Raw genomic sequence first — 22,372 nt, 5'->3', positions numbered from 1 at the left:
CTTGCTCCAGAGGGGCCGGCATTACAAAGGAAACAGCTGGTATTTGTTGTAACTGCAAGCTACACACACAACATGGAGTAAATTGCAGTCCTGATTTGCAGAAGATTTACTAATCAGAGTTTGAGTCAGAGACACTCAATTGTTCTGTTATTCACAGGGTCTCTCCTCACTATACTTTCCATCCTCCTACATATTCCTTCTTATCTACATGGCTCATGGATGGAGTGCCTGGGTGGCTCAGTCGGTTAAGTGTCCGACTCTTGATTCCGGCTCAGGTTATGATCTCAGGGTTGTGAGATCGAGCCCCATGTCAGCTCCGTGCTGGGTGTGCAGCCTGCTTAAGATTCTCTCTCTCCCTCTCCCTCTGCCCCTACCCCCCACTTGGGCCAGTGCGCGCTCTCTCTCTCTCTCTCAAATAAGTAAATAAATAGTTCGTGGATTCCTGAGTTCAGGGCTGACCCATACCAATAAACCCTGTGGAAAAGTGTGATTTCGTACATAGGTCTTTGTCAATAAAGAGCCGCCTTGGTGGGGCAGTTTTAATGGCTTGTTATCCCGATGAATGTTCCAGAAGGAGTACACTGCATCTTGGTAGAATCTTATCAGTTTCTTCATTCATTCAAAAATATTTGAGTATCTACTATGTGTCATGCCCTGTTCTAGGTGCTGGGTATAGAGGGGTGAACCCCACCAACAAAGACTCCACCCAAGCAAAACTGCCTTTAGTAGAGATCCCTGATAAATGAGTAAACAAAGAGAGGTGCGAAGCCCTGTTATTTCTAACCCCACATTTGACTGTTCCACTTAATCTTCTTGAGATCAGATTGTCTTCATGGTTTTTTTCTCTTGGGTGCCTACTGCTGCTGGGGTTTCAAAGGGCCATGCCTGTGTTGTCCCCTAGGCCGGAATGGCCTCTGCTGCCTCCCCCAGACTCCTATTCATCCTTCTCCTCTGATCTCCATTGCCAGGTTTTGCCCTGTGCCAGCATAGCTAAACACCCACACGTTACGATGTCCTGCTTCTGTGGACGTGCCTGAACCCCCTCCTGGACTCGGAACACTTTAATGAGAACATCTATGTCTGATTTATCTTTATGTCTCCAGGGCCTAGCATGCAGCCTTTTGCGCAGATGCTCAGTGCGTTTGCTCGAGGAAATGTTGAGTCCCACCGCTCCTCGTGGTAGGTGATGGTATTACAGAAATCAGTTCAAGGGGAGGGATGTTGAGTCTGGGAGAGGACGCTTTGCTCCAACAGTTCTGTGATTCTCTGACAAGTTCAGCATGAGCCCTGCCATGACCAGAGAACACGGGCTAGGATATGGGCAGTATTGAGTGAAGAGAGGTGGTATGGAACATTCTGATGAGCGTTTGAGGGAAAGTTAGAAATGTGAAGTTCTGAGGTTCTAGGACTGAGCGGGAAGGAATAGTGAAGATGCAGGCTTTTACAGCTGTTGTCCACCTGCGGTCCAGAGAGGCTGTGGCTTGACCTGGTTCTGACACTTAATTGCAAATCAGGTGGGGGAACCAGGCCACTCAGTTCAGAAGGCTTTCCACTATGTGGGGACTCTGGTGACAGCTAAGGAAGCAAAGGCACAGAGAGGTGAAGTAACTTGCCCCAGATCACACTGCTTGTAAGTGGGGGAGCGTAAATTCAGATGTGGATCTGTCTGATGACAGATGCCAGCTGGTAACCCCTGAGCTACCTGTCTCTCCTTGGGGACTTAAAAACTCAAGCTCTTAACACGTTTTCAGTTCTCCCCTTTGTTAGCTGTAAGACATGATGTATTTTCTTTCTGTTGAAGTCTAGTGGTGTGCTTTCAGGAAAACATTCACATTCTTCAAATATTAAGATAAAAGGCCCTGAATTATTTACTGTGTGCATATACACACAGTACATATAAATAACATGAAGAAGTTTTTGGGTTTTCGCTACCATGAAATTTAAGATATTCCTATTTCATTTCTATCGTATTCCATGTAAAAATAAATATTTCATCCTGTATTGTAATGAATGAGAATCTAGCCCTTTAATGTCACAAACCCTAGCTTCATAGTCAATGAATGTAATTATAGCCTCCTTACCTGTGTGGGTTTTGCACCCTGTTTCTGTAACAACTGTTGACACATGGGCTGGAAAGTGGTTAGGTCACTATTTTAGAAATGGTTCTTTCTAGACACAGAAAAGTTAAATGACATTGAGTTTCAAAATGAGCTGCTAGAGGAACAAAAAATAGAAGCTTTTCTACTACATACGAGACTCACTGAAATTCCTACCACAGAGACTGTCTGCCAGCACTTGGTAGTTTGAAGTCCTGGTCCTGAACTCTCAGCCTGTTGTAACACCAGAAATGTTTCTGTAGGGGGCGGGGGGCAGCCAGCGAAAGGCGAAGGCAGGGCCGGAAGGATTGTTCCTAGGTCATTCCCAACCTTGCTGTTATTAACACAGTTTTCTAGGTGGGAGATAATATGCTCATTAAAGTCCGAGTGTTCATTTACAAATAAAGCCAGAAACCCCAAATGGCTCTATTACATAGATAAATGAGCAGACATAAATGGACTCAATTTTTGTTTTTCATGCTCTGTCATATTCTGTATTCAGGCAAAGGAGTAGGCAAATAAGTAGCTGTTTAAAAATAAAACAGTGTGTTGTTCATTTAACTTTAAAAGCCACTGATGGGAATTAATAATCAGCGTTTCCATGCAGCACTATATTAATGGAAACCCTGACATTACAGTGAGTGGAGATAAGAGAATGATGTTCTTTATCTCTTCATGTAATCTGACTTTTAAAATGCATCTTAATTCACAAATGATGAAGAAAGCAAACAACATTCAAATGGTATATTGTGGGCATTTAAATTCTTAGCACAAATGACAAATTCCTGTCTCTTGCCCATCTCTCACCCAAATTGGCTTTTATGGAATGACCTTTGATACCAACTTATTTTACAATAAAATCTTTCCTGAGTTTTTATTTTGAATTGAAATGGCCTTTTCTGTCAAGTATGGTATTTATAAAAGTTTCCTTGTTGAAAAGCCTATGAATTTTGTGCAAATAACCCAGGCAGGCTCTTAGCTTAGTGGTAACATTTGTATAGGACTTCTTTGGCTTTATATGATACGTTTATACTCAGTTTATCGGACCCGTCCCTGTGAGTACTCCGTGGAATTCACATTTTGCTGATGAGAGCAATGTAGAGGGAGGTGCCTTGGCATGGTTCTGGGTACACGGCAGGCATTCAACATTTTGTTTTAAAAGGAAGTTAACAAAGAGAACCCAATAGGTTATTTAACTTGTACGAAGTGGCACAGCAAATATAGGGTGATACCAAGCACTGAACTTCTTTTCTCAAAAATTCCATATGCTGTCACTGTTACACTGATATCTTTTCACACTTTTTAAAAAGGTCAAATTAAAAATATTCATTTTACTTGAGGTTAAATTCACATAACATAAAATTAACTACTTTAAAGCATACGTTTCAGTGGCATTTAACACATTCACACAACATTCTGCATCCATCTCCCCTATCTAGTTCAAAAATGTTTTCATTATCCCAGAGGAGACCCCATATCCATTAAGCGGTAACCCCATTCCATCCTCCGCCCAGTTATTGGTAGCTACCAATTTGCTTCCTGTCTCTATAGATTTACCTATTCTAGATATTTCACGTAAATGGAATCACACAGTATGTGACTGTGTTAGTCTGTTCGGGCTGCTATAATAGAATATCACAGATTGGCTGGCTTATCTCCCACCTAGAAAACTGTGTTAATAACAGCAAGGTTGGGAATGACCTATTATTTCTCATATTTCTGGAGGCTAGGAAGTCCAAGATCAAGGCTTGAGCAGATTTGGTTTCTGGTTCATGGATGGCTTTATTCTCACTGTGTCCCCACATGGTGGAAGGGAGCTCTCTGGGGTCTCTTTTATAAGGGCACTAATCACCTCCCAAAGGCTGTACCTCCTAATACCATCACACTGGGGGTTAGAATTTCAACATGTGACTTTTGGTGGGGACATAAACATTCAGTCCATCGCAGTGATCTTTGTGTCTGGCTTCTTTCATTAAGCGTAATGTTTTCAAGATAAATCTATACTGTAGCATGTATCAATACTTTATGACTTTTCCTGGGTGAATTTTATTCCATTGTGGGGATAGACCATATTTAGCTTATCCATTCATCAGTTGATGGACATTGAATTGTTTCCATGTTTTGGCAGTTGTGAATAGTGCTGCTGTGAATGTTTGTGTTCAAGTATTTGTTTGAATGTTTGTTTTCAGTTCTTTGGGGTTATAGTTGAATTTTCAGGTAATATGGTAATTCTACGTTTAACTTTTGAGGAGCCACCAAACTGTTTTTTCATAGCGACTGAACCATTTTACATTCCTACCAACAAGGTACAGGTGTTCAGATTTCCCCACATCCTTGCCAACACTTGTTATTTCAGGTTTTTCCTTTTTACTATGACCATCCTAGTGGGTATGAAGCGGTATTTCCTTGTGGTTTTGATTTGCATTTCCCTGATAAAATATTCAGATATTTTTTTGTTATGTTAGTCACCGTACAGTATTAAGCAGGGCACGTATTGCATGGAGAACTGGGTGTTATATGAAAACAATGAATCATGGAAGACTACATCAAAAACTAATGATGTACTGTATGGTGACTAAACTATTCAGATTTTAATGCATAGAGTTAATCAGAAAGTGAGCTTTGGTAAGACGAAATCAACATCAAGATGGTCGGCTTCATCTGTCTTCAGAAGATTATGTAGGACTGGCATAAGCTCACCCCTAGGGTGCATGATTCTGGGCTGAAAATAAAGAATAAGTTGCTTGGGATTAGACTGATGTATGTGGATAACAAGAGCCCAGTTATCCTGTAAACATTTTTTAAAATACTGCTTAAATTAATGAGGAGAAATAAATTCATCATGTTTTATTTTTGTATCACCTGCCAAAAGATACTTAACTTCTTTGCATTGTAGAGCTTTCTTTATATAATATCTTCATGTCTTAATGATCTATTCATTTATTTTTGCAGTGTGAGTGAAGATATCCGGGATGGCTCAGGGATCTGGCGATCAAAGAGCAGTGGGGATCGCTGACCCAGAGGAGAGTTCTCCAAATATGATAGTCTACCGAAAAGTAAGGCCTCTCGTTAAATGCTAGGGGTGCTGCCTGTGTGTGTGTGTGTGTGTGTTTTGTGTTTTGTGTAGGGTTGACTGATGGTTGACAACTTGACAAATGTTTTCTGCCTAAACTGCCTTGACTGATAAATGAATATCGTTTTCTTCTCATATCCTCTGATTTTCCAATTCTAAAATTCAAGGAACTTAGGTTTGTCATACTTGAAAAATATGATTTGGTTTACTTTAAAGATTTTATTTTTAAGTAATCTCTTCACCTAGTGTGGGGCTTGAACTTACAACCCTGAGATCAAGAGTTGCACGCTCTACAGACTGAGCCAGCCATGTGCCCCCGATTTGGTTTTCTTTAAATGCAAAGTTTGCCTAAGCAATGCAGAGGGAGATATATTCTCATTTGAGGTAAAAGCCTTTGTGTGACATTTATCAATTGTTTTTGAACCCACAGTAGGTACAAGATCTGGTCTAGATGCTGTGGGAGATACAGAGGTATGCATGTATTAGATGTTTGCAGTTGGTAGGAGACATAAGATGTACACAAATAACTGTAATAATCTAAGTGTCAATTTCCAAAAGAGAAGTGCAAATAGAGTGTTATATGAAATCAGAGGAGTAGGTGATTACTTCCAGGCTCAAGGCCAGGTGTGGACTGGCGGAGGGGTGGTCTTTGAACTCCGTTTTAAAGAATGAGTAGGACTGTTTTATGTGGAAAGCAGAAAGGAAGAACAACATTCCAGGTGGTGAGATATGTTCAGCAAAGGGAAGGAGCTGAAGAAGGTGAACAGCAACCAGAACCAGTGAGCTTGGGGACATAGGTGACTTACATGGAGTAATTGAGGTAAGATTTTGGGAAGAGTCTGGATGTAGCCAGATTTTAGAACGTTGAATCATAGGCAATTTAATCATGAAAAAATTTGTGCTAGGAGTTATAAAATTAATATCTCTTTGGGATTATGAGTCTTGCCCCAGTGTGCCAGATGCATTATTATGAAGGCAGATTCTAGGTTCTGGTGTTGGGGGGGGATTGGTATTTCTGTCTCTGTGAGAAAGGTAAGGAGGACACTAATCTAGCGGGGGAAATAACCCTCAGAATTGAGTGAGACTGAGCAAAGGGATTAAAGAGTAAAAATGACTTGGAAACTGAATGAATATAGAATTAGAAGGGGAATAGAGAATCAAAGATGACTGCGTTTTGACCTTGGGTATAGAAAGACATTGATGCCATTAATTCATATAGGGATAGGAAGGAACTACGGCCCGTAAGTTTTATTTGTGCACATGTTGAATTTGAGAGAATAACTGCTTCTTATTAATACACCTTTTTAAGTCTTGCATATGTGTGAAAGTTTAACCTAACTATATTACATATTAATAAGGAAAATGAGTTAATGTGCATTCGTTTCACTAAATATTTGAGTTGTCTGCTGGGTTCTGTGTATTCTGCAAGACTGTGTTTGATCTCTGCTAATCACATGGGCAAGGTTGAACTAGATATTTCTGGATGATCAATATGGTAAATTTGTCTCTTTCCTTGTAGAGAACTCAAACTAATCTTGCTTTGAGTATCAAATTTCTTAATCCTTTGCTTTGTAAGAGAATGCTTAGATATCCCTTCTCTAACAGAGATGCCTATTAAGTTGTAGTAAAGAAAAAAGAGATTAACAGGGCTAACCAATTAGTGAAGCATACAGAATAGAAAGATGTTTATTCATCATTACCTTCTTAACCCACCCCATGCTGGGAAACCCTAATGCCAAGCTCATAGAAATGTGAGCTTTGGAATCACACCTAGGTTAAAATTATTGCAGCTCTGCTACTTCCTAGTGGTGTGACCTTGAGTTCTGTGAGCTGCAGTTTCTTCATTTTAAAAAGAAGAAAAAAAGGTGGGAGGAAGGGTAGTACCTTGTGGGGTCATTATGAAGATGCATTTCGATAAAGTAAATGAGGCATTTCATATCTTACTTTGCATGGTTGTGGTCCATAGTGAATGCTCCGTTTCTTTTATCTTTAGGTCTTATAAAGACAGTGTCATTTGGAGGGGAAATAAATTACAAAATGTATAAATGTTGGTGCTATTAATAAGTTGACTAAAGTATGTTTGTACAGTGAGTTGCTTTTTTAAGACACAGGAAAACAATACAATTTTTTTAAATTTAAATTCAATTATTTTTGTGTTGTTCAGGAGATTATAAACCAATGGGTTATTAAAGGTTGGTAGGAAATGTAAAGGTCATGCAACCCAAACACATTTCTACTAGAATGTTTGGTATTATGTTGAAAGGAAAACTTCCTTCAGGTTTGTGGGAACTTGATTTTTACTTTTTAGGTGGTAGGAGGGGACTCTTTTTTGGTTTAATTTAGATACAAAGTTGTCGATTGTTGTAGTTCTTCAGAGATATGACTACTAGCCATTTGGTTTCTATATTGGAAATATATCTTGCTTACTTATGACAAATTTGTGTGTGGGGTATGCATGTGTTCATGTTATTTGCTGTATTAGTTAATTGCTATAAAAGGGATATTGCATCTGTTCGATCTATTAGAAACAAGGCCTGGCTTAGTATGGGTCTAGGACCTGGAATCATTTAAGCCTAGTTCATTTGACTAAATCCTGGTTGCGTTTCAACCATGGGTTATTTACTTAGTTCTCTATTGGCAGTGCTGTGGACCAGCCATTGGCTACAACCAATACAACCAATATTGCAGGACACTATCCTCAAGGTGTCAGTAAAGATTAAACCTTGAAACCAAGGTCAATTCAAAACATTTGCTATGGAAGTCCTCTTCTGTAATGGTTTCTTCAAGGTTGTAAACTCTAAAACCAAACCTTTTTTTAGAGGTCCACAACAGAAACTTATATTAAAAGTTATGCAAATAGTGCTTTCCTTTTTGTTTTCTTTCTCTTGTTTGTTGTTTCTTACTCATGTCAGATGTTTTTAGTGTGAAGTTTTTGCTTGGACTGTGTTGTGTTGATTCAGATGCTGACATTTAAAAAGCCAAATCTAGAGAAATGGAGCTTTCGGGTAAACTTCCGAGTAATAAGTGGGATGATTATGTCCATGATGTTGTTGCGACTTTTAAATGCCATTTAGGATGGTCACCTTCTGACATATGAGTAATGATGGGTGGGTTTCTTAAGCCTACATTCTCAGAATCCTTTTCATTTTCTTTTCATGTTTTCTGTGTCATTAACTGTGAGAAGTTGTACTTTCCCAAGGCATGATTTATTTATTGCGTGGAACAGACTTTCTGATTTAGTTTTTCATCCTTCACATTCACATTTTGGATTGGAGGTGTATGTGAAAAATGTATTGGTCACATTAAAAATCTATTTAAGAGAAAACCTTAATTATTCATTAAGTCACCCAGACCTGTTAACCTTTTTTATATTCTTGGATCTGAAAAATCCTGGGTCATTGAATTGCCCAATATAGGGATGATATTTGAACCTGGCTGAACATCAGATCACTTAGGCGTGTTTTAGAAAAATATTGATCCTCAAAGGATCCCCCTCACCAAGATATTTTTGTTTCATAGGTCTGAACTGGGTCCTGGGAATCTGAGTCTTATTTTATTTTTTATTTTAAAAAATTTTAAGGGGCACCTGGGTGGCTCAGTCAGTTAAGCGTCTGACTTTAGCTCAGGTCATGATCCTGGGGTCCTGGGATCGAGCCCCACATCGGGCTCCCTGCTCGGAGGGGAGTCTGTTTGTCCCTCTCCCCCAGCTCATGCTCTCTCTGTCTCTCTCCCTTAAATAAAGAAATAAAATCTTTTTAAAAAAAAATTTTTTTTTAAAAAGATTTTATTTATTTGAGAGAGAGGGAGGGGGCATGAACAGGGAGGGGGGCGGGGCAGAGGGAGAGGGAGAAGCAGAGTCCCCACTGAGCAGGGAGCCTGACACTGGCCAATCCCAGGACCCTGAGATCGGGACCTGAGCTGAAGGCAGACACTTAGCCGACTGAGCCACCCAGGTGCTCCCTAGGAATCTGAGTTTTAAACTCTTCTCAGAAGAATCTGAGTTTGAAACACACTTACTTATCTTTTACAATATTCAGGTAGAGTACACATGGCAAAGTAATGGGAAAGTTGATGTTTTGAAGTGGGTTTTTGATTTTATAATTATTTATAAATCTCTCAGATGTAGAAGAACCAATCTCCTGTCATAGACTTACAAGTAAGGGATTTCAGTAACACCCTCATTTAGATGAGCAAACTGAAGGATGGAGAGAGTGTGTAATTTATATCAGGTTACTCAGCAGTTTCCCAGTGAAGCCATGATTGTGTCCAGGTAGCCTGACTCCCTGTTGGTGTCCCTTCCACCATCATGTTATCAGCCACAGACTACCACTGCCACATTATTGGGGCTCAACAGACTTTGGATGAATTAAATAAATGAAAATACTGTGCAGCAAATCTTTGCTTTTCATGGTTATTTTCAGAGATTTGACTTGGGTTAACTTTGAACATTGGTAAATGCTAAAACTTCCTTCTGCTTGCTGGTGCTCTTGTTTCTTGGGTAAAGATTTTCTAAAATGTTTACTTTCTTTTATAAACTCAGAATTCTTTTGAGTATAAGTAGGTTGCTTTCCGATTTTGTTTAGTTCTCTGAGTGGTGTTAATAATGTCTCTTGAGAAATTTCCAACTTGACTGGTAATTTGATTTGGTACAACTCTGGGCAATTAGATGGTAGTTGGACAGAGAAAATTGTAGCTTAACTTGACCCAGACTTGGGTCATGATGCAGTACAGTGTGATGGAAGATGCCAGACAGGGAGCAGATTGCTCTGGATATCTGGCCCCAGCTCCCACGCTTACTGCTTTGGTTCTCTGGATCAACAACTTCATTTTCCTAGCTCTGTTTCTTATTTTGATTTCCTCCTCTCTCCTTTCTTTTCCTCCTTCCTTCCCAACCACAAAATATTTCTTACACCAAAAGAATATATTCAGTGTCCACATAAAGTAGAAAGAAGCATGATAAAATGAACCCTGTGTACCTAGTAACCCATCAATGTAATAAATAAAATATTACTTTGGCTTCATTTCCTCTTCTGTAAAATGAGGGGATTGGACTAAATATTGTAAACATACTTTTCTGCAATGATTTACCAGTTTCATTCTGTAAGTTTATAACCATTTAGAAGTTAATAAACTTCCCTGATGTCAAAACAATTTTGTGAGACTGTAGACATAATTAAGGGTCTTTCAAACTTTTCCGGAAATATTTTAAACAGTCTTAGGTAACCTAAACTGGATTGAGATAAAACCTAATGTAGTTAGGCATCAAGAGAAAAATTGTACTTGTAATGATTTAACATTCAACAGTTAAAGTATTTTCTTGGTGGCGACCTGTTTCTTTGGCTCACTGGTAACATTTAAGACGTTTGTCCAGGTATTTTTTGCTGGTACTGATTGTACCTTAGACAGATAGCAGGAACAGTGTTTAAATAGTAGCACTGGATACTGTCAGTAATACATAGTGTTAGGGATGAATTAGAAGTCTTAGAGAAAGAAGAAAAGGCCAATGTTCTTGTATGTCATTGCTGGCTTCCTTCACTTCTTAGTTTCCAGTTATTTATTCCTCCTCTGCTGGAATTCGGGTCTTGCCTTTGTGTTGCCCTGATACTCCAAGGTCACTTTCCCTAATGTTCTAGGACCCTTGCAGTCCTGCATAGAAGTTGCTTTAGGCATATTTCCAAAAAATAAATGTGGCACTATTTTAGTTACACAGGCAGTGGTATGCAGCAAGAAGGGGAAGAAATCTAGCCTGGAAGAGGCAAGCCTGATGAACAAGCTGGGAACAGGACATTGTTTTGGAATTCATGGAAGGCAGTGGGAGTGGCCAGCACAACCGAGAGTCAGGGAATCTATAGATCCTGGTGACCGAGGCACAGTGAAGATTAGCAATAATTTAATCAGCAAATATGCATTAGTGTCATTTGCATGCCAGATGCTAGGAATGCAAGATGAAGTCTGTGCCCTGACAAAACCTGTAGGCTAATGGGGCAGAGATGGGTAACTGGACAATTGCAAGAGGCAGTTGGTGAGAGGTGAGCTGAGGAATGTGGAAGGAGGTAGAAAGGTCACGAATATCGAGAGAGAGGATGATGATGTCATAGAAGACATCCAGAGGATTTGGCACCTGCCTTAATTCGTGAAAGTTGAATAGGAATTAACATGGCAGAGAAGGGGAAAAAGAAGTGTAGGAGGCAGAAGGACTACCACATGGAAAGCGACAGAGTTGCGATGTTATAAACTGAGTTCTGGGAACTTCAAGTGGCTGTTTTCTTGGAGCTACATATATGTGATGGAGGTTGAGAAATAAAGTTGGCTGGGGAGATTAGGGCTGGATCACGAAAGACCTTACATATTCTGCCAAAGATTTAGGACATCATATATCTTCCCTTTGTACCTGTACATCCACGTTCTACTGGAATGTGCTGCTCTCTGCCCCAGGAAGTAGACTCATCTGCAGGGCTCTTGGGATCTCTGGCTTTGAATCAAGTTTGGTCAGTAGAAGCCTGGGGAGAGATGGGAGGGAGGAAGAAGAGCAAAGCCAGGGCGTCCCTTGCCGTGGCTCCCTCTCTGTAGAGTCTTGCACTGCCCATGCCCCTCGACTGAAGATCATTGTTCTCTGGTCCTGATACCCTTTTCTTCTCTTCATCTTTTTTGGGCATCAGGGTGGCTCCAGTTTTGTATAGTCCTCTATTGCTGTATAACCAATTACCCCAAAATGTGATGGGGTTAATTGGCTTAAGCATAACATTGATTATGTCATAGGTTCCATGGGTCAGTAATCTTAGGTTGGTCCTCTGGGTCAGTGCCTCTCACAAAGACCACAATCAAGATGTTGGCTGGGATTGCAGTTTCATCTGAAGGCTCACCTGAGGAAAGGCCCACTCCAAGCTTACTCATGTGGGTGTTGGCTGGATTCAGTTCCTTGAGTGCTGTGGGAGCGATGGCCTCAGTTCCTCACTAACTGTTGACTGGAGCCACTCTCAGTTTCTTGCCACATGTGTTTCTCCACAGGATAGCTCACAACAAGGCAGCTTGTTTTATCAGAGTGAGCAAGGAAGAAGAGGCAGAAAGGGGGGTGGTAGTGGGAGTTTCACTCTTTTATAATCTAATCTTGGACATAACATTCTATATCCTTTCTGTGAGGAGCAGGTGACTAGGTCCACTGCTAGGTGAGGGGTTTACGCACAAGTCAGAGGTTCCTGAGTGTTCCTTGTGGTTCTTCTATCCTCTGCCACTTCTTTATACTTGGTCCTTTTTGAAATAAACCTTTCTTGAATTGTCTTGTATGTGCCATCTGTTTCCTGATGAGTCTGTGACTCATGCAGGTATTAACCCCAAAGCAAAGGAAAGACACTGAAACCTTGTTTTTCTTCATAAGGAAAGTCACCACGAAAGAACTTGAAGCCGGGAAGTCATAGGGTCAGTATGGGGAAAACACTTGTGCAGAGAGGGTGTGAGAGAAATGGTAAGATTAGTGGGCAGAATGGTTTGGTGATTTTGTAGGAATTCGGGTGAGGACAAAATGACGTCCAGGTCAATGGCAGTGGTAACATAGATGAAAGGATGTACTCGAGAGATGTTTAGGAGGTACAACCAACCGGGTTTGGTGACCAATAGAGTGGAGGGCAAATCTGAGGGCAAAGGAGTTATCTTTTCACCAGGTTACACCTGGGAAATGTCAGATCTCCTGGAACCAACAAAATTTTGAACCAAATAACTGTAGAGCTGCGTTGCCTGCCCTTCTCCTCCTTGTGTGCAGAGAAGTCAAGTGTCATGGAAGGAGTGTGTAACTAGGCCAGGGTGTCTCTGATTGATTGTGGCTGCACCACTAGATGACTTCAGGCTGTGCACAAGTTGTTTCTGCTTCAAGGCTAGTTCTGCTATTTGTGAAGTGAGGGGTTAGCTAGGCTGGGGGATCGCGAAAGTACTTTCAGCTCTAACATGCCAGGGCTTTCATAATCTAAAATAAAGACACCCACATTTCCTTACCTATTTATTCCTTTTATAGCCTTCTTTGTTTTCTTTAAAAATTTTTTTTAAAAAGTTAACCCAAGCAAAACTTTAAAAAGTCAGGTAAGTCAGTATGTTTCAAACAAATGCTTTTTGGTCTTGAACAGTTAGGGTTTCTTTTCTTTTTTCAAGGACTAACTTCAGAGAGTATTCTGGGTAACTAATTTAATTGTTCAAGCTGCATTTTAAGGTTCCTTTCATTAAGTATTTTGAAAGTTTTTTATTGCCTTAGGAAAAAATTGTTCCGTTTTCCTTTCCCCCTAGGACTGGAATTGCCAGAGGAAAACCTCCCCATCACATTATCTTGGTTGGCAGGAGACAGGAGTGTGGGCAAGTCCCCAGCTAGTGGTATCAGTGTCCGCAGATGAAAGGGATGGTATTTTTAGTGTTGAGAGTAGCTCAGTGTGGTTTAATATGATGTGTTGCCCCCAGTATAGCTTTCTAATTTGGAAAGCCTTTAGTGTGTTCAAGGCTTCATTTCATTTTTTCCCATCTCTCCCCGCTCATTTCGTTTCAAAGAGTCTCAGATTTTACATTTTGGCAATTTATTACTCTCACTATTGACACTCCTTTGCGTATTCCTGCACTATGGAGAACTTGAATGGCCATAGAGTGAAGTTCTCATTCTCAGGATTTTGAACAAGAAAAACTAAAAGCCTGCAGATATCTGTGAAGGGAAAATAAATAAGTGTTTCAGTCGTTGTGGGATAGGAGCATTATTTTTTTTTAAAAAAACATGATTGCCAATGGAAATCAAAACTGAAAATGGACAAGTCTTTTGATCCACATTCTCACTTCTAAAAATGTATTACAATAAGGGAACAGAAAAAAATATACAAAGATAGACATATAGATATAGACACACATTCACGCCAAAAGAATATTCATACCTCTGGTAAATAACACCAAAAGATATAAATCAATCAAATATTTGTTGAAAAGGAATTAAATAATCATAGGGGGATAGGATTTATATTTGGAATGACCCCTCAGGTCACTGGGTCCCTGTTCTGGTAGACCTACTAATTGCCTTGAAAAGAAGATGGTTCTTGACATCCTGGCATATGGTCCAATTGAATATTCTTTACTTTAAAAACCCTACTGGACTTGGCCATTTTTGTAAAATTTTTGTTTTCTTTGCTAAATATAATGGTTGTGTAGATTTGCTAAAAAATTATTGTTTTCATTTCTTTATTATTTTCTACATCTCTGTGCTTAATACTAGGATCATTTTTCTTTTGTCTGGAGAACTACCGTTAGTATTCTCTTCAGTGCAGACCTGCTGATGCAAGATTAAGGAAGATAATAGGGATTTATTGGCTACCCACTCTGTACTGGATACTGTGCTGGGTACTGCATATACACTGAATCATGTAATCACCAAAATGGCTTGTTAGCAGTTGGTGGTTATTCTATATTATACGCAAGGAAACAGGCTCAGAAGGAGTAAATGACTGGTATGAGACTTGAATCTGAGTTTGCATTATTCTAAAGTTTGTAATTTTTTTTAAAGAAATTAAATTACATAGAAAAAAACAAAAGAGATCTCAAAGTTGTTTGTAGTTAATTATAGGAAGGTTGGTGTTAACAAGGTGTGCTTACAGAGGAGGAAGGAATTTCAAGAGAAATGACTTGAATTGCATCTTTAAGAAAGGGGAGGATTTTGTTCTGTAGGAAAGGCCAAGAAATGATTCTAGGTGGTGGGAGTTGTGGAAGTAAAGGTGTGGTGATAAGAAAACATAGACGTACTTAGGAGGCAGTGTATTTTATTACACTAAATCTAGGAGGTGTGCCTGGTGTAATAATAGCCTTGTTCTTCATATGGAGAACCCGAAGCAAGAAAACACTAAACATTTTTAGTTCTGAAACTCACCTCGTAAAATGTTGGTAATGCTGAGCTTTCTCCTGATTTTCTTTATTTCCTTTTAAAAATTCATTGTTTTCCATTTTAAAAGTAATAATTCATTTTCAAAAGAATATATGAACTATAGAAAAAAATATCTCACATATTCCTACCATGAGAATATGACCACAGTTGACATTTTGGTTTATTTCCTTTCAGCTTTTATTTTATATAAGTAGTATATATATATATATATATATATATATATATTATTAGCACATATATGATATATCATATTCAGGGCTACCCTGAATAGCCAAAGTGATCTTAAAAAAGAAGAACAAAACTGGAGGTATCAAAGTCCCAGATTTCAAGAAACTATAAAGCTGTAGTAATCAAAACAGTATGGTAATGGCACAAAAACAGACACATAGATCAATAGAACAGAATGCAGAACCCAGAAATAAACCCACAATTATGTGGCCAATTAATCTATGACAAAGGAGGCAAGAATATACAATGGGAAAGATGGTCTGTTCAGTTAATGGTGCTGGGAAAATGGACAGCTACATGCAAAAGATGAAACTAGACCACTTTCTTCCACCATGCACAAAAATAAACTCAAAGTAGATTACAGACCTAAATATGAGACCAGAAACCATAAAACTCCTAGAAGAAAACATAGGCAGTAATTTCTTTGACAGTTGTAGAAACATTTTTCTAGATATGTCTCCTCAGGCAAGGGAAACAAAGGTAAAATTAAATTATTGGGACTATACCCAAATAAAAAGTTTTTGCACAATGAAGGAAACCATCAACAAAACAAAAAGCAACCGATTGAATGGAAGAAGATATTTGCAAAGGATATATTCGATAAGGGGTTGTTATCCAAAATATATGTAGAAGTCATACAACACAACAACCCCCGCCCAAATAGTCTGATTAAAAAATGGGCAGAGGGCCTGAATAGACATTTTCCAAAGATGTACAGATGGCCAACAGACACATGAAAAGATGATTAACATCACTAATCATCAGGAGAATGCAAACTAAAACCGCAGTGAGGTATCACTTTACACCTGACAGAATGGCTAGACTCATAACCAAGAAATAACAAGTGTTGACAAGGATGTGGAGAAAAAGGAACCCTTGTGTGCTATTGGTAGGAATGCAAATTCATGCAGCCACTGTGGAAAACAGTATGGAGGTTCCTCAAAAAAATTAAAAATAGAATTACCATATGATCCAGTAATTCCTCTACTGGGTATTTACTCAAAGAAAATGAAGACACTAGTTTGAAAAGATATATGCACCACTATGTTTATTGTAGCATTATTTACAACAGCCAAGATATGGAAGCAATCCAAGTGTCCATCCATGGATGAATGGATAAAGAAGGTGCAGTGTATACATATGATAGAATATTATTCAGCCATAAAAAAAGAATAAAATCTGGGCGCCTGGGTGGCTCAGTTGGTTAAGCGACTGCCTTCGGCTCGGGTCATGATCCTGGAGTCCCGGGATCGAGTCCCACATCGGGCTCCCTGCTCAGCGGGGAGTCTGCTTCTCCCTCTGACCCTCCCCCCCCTCATGCTCTCTGTCTCTCATTCTCTCTCTCGCAAATAAATAAAATCTTAAAAAAAAAAAAAAAAAGAATAAAATCTTGCTATTTGCAATAACATGGATGGACCTAGAGGGTATAACGCTAAGGAAATAAGTCAAATACCATGTGATTTCACTCATATGTAGAATTTAAGAAACAAAACAAACAAAAAAGAGACAGACAAAACAGTCTCAAATATAGAGAACAAACTGGTGGTTATCAGAGGGGAGGCAAGGGGATGGGTAAAATAGATAAAGGGGATTAAGATTACACTTATTGAGCACTGAGAAGCGTATAGAATTGTTGAATAACTATACTGTATGCCTGAAACTAATATGATACATGTTAATTATACTTCAATTTAAAAATTAAAAATTAAATATATATTAGCCTAGTGGGTAATAATAGTGTATATACTGTTTTATGGGGGCGCCTGGGCTGCTCAGTTGGTTAAGCGACTGCCTTCGGCTCAGGTCATGATCCTGGAGTCCCTGGATCGAGTCCTGCATCGGGCTCCCTGCTCGGCAGGGAGTCTGCTTCTCCCTCTGACCCTCCCCCCTCTCATGTGCTCTCTCTCATTCTCTCTTTCTCAAATAAATAAATAAAATCTTTAAAAAAAAATAAAAATAAAAATATACTGTTTTATGTTTTCCTGCCATATCCTAAGCATTAATCTGTGCCACAATCATCATCATCATAAGTTTTGAAGATTGTATTATATTCTGAGTAGATAATATACTGTAATTTAGTTATTCAGTTCCTTTTATTACTAGCAAAATTTAGAATTTCTAGGTCAGAGGGCATGACCTATGTCATGACTCCTGATACATATTGTTTTCCAGAAGGTCAGTATTAGTTTCTGCATGTACAGGCTGGCCTTCCCTGGGTTGCTGTCAATGTTCATTGAACTTAAGAAAGAGGGTGAGAGGGGCGCCTGGGTGGCTCAGTCATTAAACGTCTGCCTTCGGCTCAGGTCAGGATCCCAGGGTCCTGGGATCGAGCCCCGTGTTGGGGGGCTCGGTGGGGAGTCTGCTTCTTCCTCTCCCTCTGCCCTTCCCCCCCAACTCATGCTTGAGTGCACTCTCCTTCTAATAAATAAATTTTAAAAAAAGGAAGAGGGTGAGGGGATCTCTAATAATTAGGGCTAGAGTATTCTTTCCTCTCTACCTCGAAACCAGATCCCCATCATAATGTCTGACTGCCTTTGCAACACCACCCTTATCTGGAGAGCCTCACCGCCTGGGTCTTGAGAAATTTTCAACTTGGAACTTTTCCAAGCCTTTTGCTATTTTATCCTCTATTTGTTTTTCTTAAGCAACTAACTAAATAAGAATAACATTTCAACCTCTTTCCACTCCCCGCCCCCTGCATTTTTCCTGCCCGCACCACCTCTGCCTCCAGTTTAACCATGGGGTTTCTTCTTATATTTTAAAGCTAAATACAAAAGCACAGTTCTGAGATACAGCCAAGTTCTGCAGCCAAGTTTGAAGAATAAAACTTTAAAACAGCTCTTCTGTCACACACTTGGGAGGGGAGGCAGGCTTTGCTATAAATAAGGCACATTCCATTTCTATCTCATCCTTTGCAGCCCTCGTGGATAATGCTTTTTGTATATGACTGCAGTGTTCTCTTGCTGCCCACTCACCCTTTCAACCTTCCCTTTTATATCGCATTTTATTTCAGTGTTCAGTAGTTCTGGAGTTCAGGGACCCTGCTTGAGAGAGGAGTAGAAGTTTCCTTTCATTCTTCAGGGTTAAGTGTACTGAGATAAAGTGGCTGACTTGTAAGAAACTACATTTTATCTGGGACATTTTTAGCCCCTGCTGTATTAGTTCCCTATGGCTGTTGTAACAAATTACCATAAAATTAGGGGCTTAAAACAAAACGGATTTATTCTCCACGGTCCCGGAGGTCAGAAGTCTAAAATGATTTGGCAGGGCTGTATTCCTTCTGGAGGCTCTAGGGGAAAACCCATTTCCTTCCTTTTCCTAGAAGCTGCCCACATTTCTCAACTCATGACCCTGCATCCGTCTGACTTCCTTCGGCCATCGTGTCTCCCTCTCTAACTCTGCCCCTCTTGCATCCCTCTTATAGGAACCCGTGATCACATGGAGCCCACCCAGATAATCCAGGGTAACCTCCCCATCTCAAAATCCTTAACTTACTCGCACTTGCAAAGTCCTTTTTGTTGTGTGAGGCAGCGTATTCACAGGTTTTGGGAGTTAGGATGCAGACATCTTGAGGGGGAAGAGGGTATTATTCTGGCTATTACACTATCTTAAGGATGGAAAAATAATTTTAGAATTTTATCTGTTTTTCATAGCTACAGAGAGGATGTGCTGAAGGCTTGGTTTTCCTTTCAGTGTTTGGGATGGTAGATATATGGCAACCTAAATTAAGTCTAGGATATCCATTTGTATTTGCTAATGTCCCTTTGAAGACAGGAAAGAAGAGCCTTTCAGTGACTGACAGCAAGGATGGGGTTGGGTATCTTAGTTAAAGACCTTCCTTCCCTCCTTGCTGGGCCTTATCTTAGGCTCTTGTAGGGCATTGAGGGCAAATGACCAAGCAGATGCTTTTTTTTTTTTTTTTTTTAAGTAGGCTTCACATCCAGCATGGAGCCCAACGTGGGGCTCGAACTCACGATTGTAAGATCAAGAATGGAGCCGAGATCACAAGTCAGACACTTAACTGACTGAGTCATCCAGGTGTCCCCCATGCAGATGCATTCTAAATAAATGAAGGAAAACCTCCTTTACTATAGTCTCCTACAGTGTGGCTTTCCTATGGGACTGTTCATCTCTAGTTATTTTATATTTTAGAATATTTAAAAACTGTGGTACTGAACAGTACAGTTAATAAACACTTTCCTCATGACTGGCCAGAGAGTAACAGTAGAAATCATGACCTTATGTTCTTTTTTCAAGCAGTAAGAAGAACTTAGTCTTCTTAGCTTAGGAATGTGCCAGTCTGCTTGTTGACTCTCCTGAGGCCTCTCTTTTCACCATTTTTCATGTTCTGGTGAGTCACAACACATAATGGCAGACAAAAGGTACACAGGTGATAGTGTTGTCTGGAAAGCCACCAAGCAATAGCAGGATCCTGGATGTTAAAATGACTCAAGGCAGATGAGCCCCTCCAAGGAGCTAGTCCAGGAAACAGATGATAAAGCCTAATTGTCAGCAAGGCTTTGGAGTGAGCTTTTTCTTTCTAAAAGGAATGATTAACTTCACTGCCTTCTGGGGAAGGAGAAGTCAGTAGTTGAAAACAAAATCTACTGTAGCCGATGACATGTTACAATTTTAGGGCAGAGTTCAGCAGACTACTTGTCCTTGGACGTAACTCATCCCCATATCAGTTCTTGTATAGCACTTGAGCTAAGGATGGTTTTTACATTTTGAAATGGTTGGAAAAAATAAAAAAAGCAATATTCCATGATGTGTGAAAATTATGTAAAATTCAGATTTCAGTGTTCATAAATCATGATTTGCAGAAACACAGCCATGCTATTCATTTATTAGTTGTCCGTGATGACCACGGAGGAGTTGAGTGGTTGTGGCAGACATTGACCATGTGACTGACAAAGCCTAAAATATTTACTAACTGACCCTGTACAGAGAATTTTGTAGCCTCAGGTTATAGGGACTTGGGGGAGACTGAAAAAGCCTCTGCAAATGTCCTTGTTGGAACAATATTTCGATAGGAACCAAGACCCAGTGATTCTGCCCAGTGGGAACTCATTTCTAGGAACCCACAGGGAGTCTAGCAGGGGAATGGGTATACAAGTTAACCCAGAAACAAGGTATACTCATATGATGCTATAAATAATACATGAATCCTGCCATTCACTCCTTGAATAGCGTGTCTCCTTTACTGAGGGGGTCACAGAGTTTATTCCAGTACTTTATTAAAGAGATTTTATTTGGTTGGTTGTTTGTTGTTTTTTTTTAAATGAAGAAGAGCATATTGAGCTGCTGGAAGTGTTGGGCTGTGTGTTCTGAAATATCCCAGTAGGATAGGCGCCAGCTACCTACGTTTCAGATGCAATGCCCAAATGGCTCTCATTTCTCCAGGACCCACTTTGTCCAGGCATCGGGCCAGGGCTTTGGCACATGATGGCTCACACTGACAGCATCTCTGCAAGATCACTGGTGCTATTCCTGCTCTGCCTGGGCGGGAAGGGCTCACAGTGGGAAACCCTGCGCCTGCCGTGCTGCTCTAAGTGTGACCTGGAAGAAGCAGGCCAGCCACTCGGGGAGCCGCTTCATTCTGGTCTTTTCTCTGTGAGAGCAGAGCTATCACAACCTCATCAGCAAAATGCTCTCATCACTGAGTTACAGTACTCAGTGATCACATTAACTTCCATCACTTTGCTTGTTGTGGTATCTTGACCACTGGGAATAGCGCTGCAGCAAACATGGTGCAGAGATCCTTTTGAGGTACTCACTTTGTTTCCTTCGGATGTAAACCCAGAAGTGGGATTGCTGGATCATATGGTAATTCTGTTTTAATTTTATGGACCTTCATACTGTTTTCCACAGTGGCTGCCCCAACCTACATTGTCACCAACAGTGAATAAGGATTCCCTTGTCTTCTCATCCTCAGCAACACTTGTTATGAAGACCATTCTAACAGGTAGCATCTCATTGTGGTCTTGATTTTACGTTCACAGTAACCAAGATAGGGAAACAACCTAAATGTTTGTCAGTGGATGAATGGATAAAGAAAATGTGGTATGTATATACAGTGGGATATGACTCAGACATAAAAAAGAAGAAAACCTCCTGTCATTTTAGGGATGACACGGATGAACCTGGAGGACATTACGCTGAGTGGAGTAAACCTGACAGAGAAAGACAAGTCCTGTATGAGTTCACTTATATATGGAATCTAAAAAACAAGTAAAAATGAACTCATAGAACCAGAGAGGAGATGGTGGTTGCCAGGGGCTGGGGGTGGGGGAAATGTTGGGGAGATGTTGGTCAAGGGATACAAACTTTCTGTTATAAGTTGGGTAAGTTCTGAGGATCTAGTGTACATGGTGACTATAGTCAATAATACTGTATTGTGTGCTTCAAATTTGCTAAAAGAGCACATCTTAAGTGTTCTTACCACACACACACAAAGGTAACTATGTGAGGTGATGGATGTGTTAATTAACTTTGTTGTGGCAAATATTTCATAATGTATATGTGTATCAACTAATGACTTTGTGCACTTCATATATGTACAATTTTATTAGTCAGCTATACCTCAATAAATTTGGGAAAAAAATGTACCTTACATTCTATAGTTCCTTCCAGTGCTCCATATCCTTCATATTATATTCATGAAAGTCCTGAGATACTATTTATCTAAACTTTGTAAATGAGGAAACTGAGGCTTGTGTGGGGTCAACCAGCCTTTAGTGGCAGAGCCAGACCTTCTGACCTTGGGGTCTGGTGTCCTGCACACTACTTCCCATGCCTTCAGCCATAGAGCCGTGACACTTAAACCAATCTTAGCAGAAGACTGTGCTACAGTCTAGGCATATGGTACTTGGGTTCATCCTCATGGTGATCACAAACTGATTTCCAGAAACTAATTTTACATCCTAGATATTTTTTGGCATTACCCAAAATTGGGACTCTGTTGAGTACAGTGTACTGCTCAATCTCTTTCTCTTCCTCATCACCACATCTGTTGCTTGTGTTTCAACCCCAAACCAAACCAATAATGGATTTCCATTCATGTTCCTCTTACCACATGGC

At 40.0% G+C, this 22,372-nt stretch overlaps 1 protein-coding gene across 1 annotated transcript in view; it reads left to right on the top strand.

Moving 5' to 3' along the window:
- RGS6 (regulator of G protein signaling 6) overlaps positions 1-22,372 on the top strand; it is a 541,585-nt gene that overhangs the window by 19,133 nt on the left and 500,080 nt on the right. The window contains exon 2 of the mRNA XM_021679541.2: positions 5,049-5,152. Coding sequence (XP_021535216.2) covers positions 5,069-5,152 — 84 coding nt within the window. The 5' untranslated portion in view covers positions 5,049-5,068. The remainder of the gene's footprint in view (positions 1-5,048; positions 5,153-22,372) is intronic.

Source organism: Neomonachus schauinslandi, chromosome 9 (assembly GCF_002201575.2).
Source record: "Neomonachus schauinslandi chromosome 9, ASM220157v2, whole genome shotgun sequence".
Lineage (NCBI taxonomy): Eukaryota > Metazoa > Chordata > Mammalia > Carnivora > Phocidae > Neomonachus > Neomonachus schauinslandi.
This window is presented reverse-complemented; position numbering and strand designations above follow the sequence as displayed.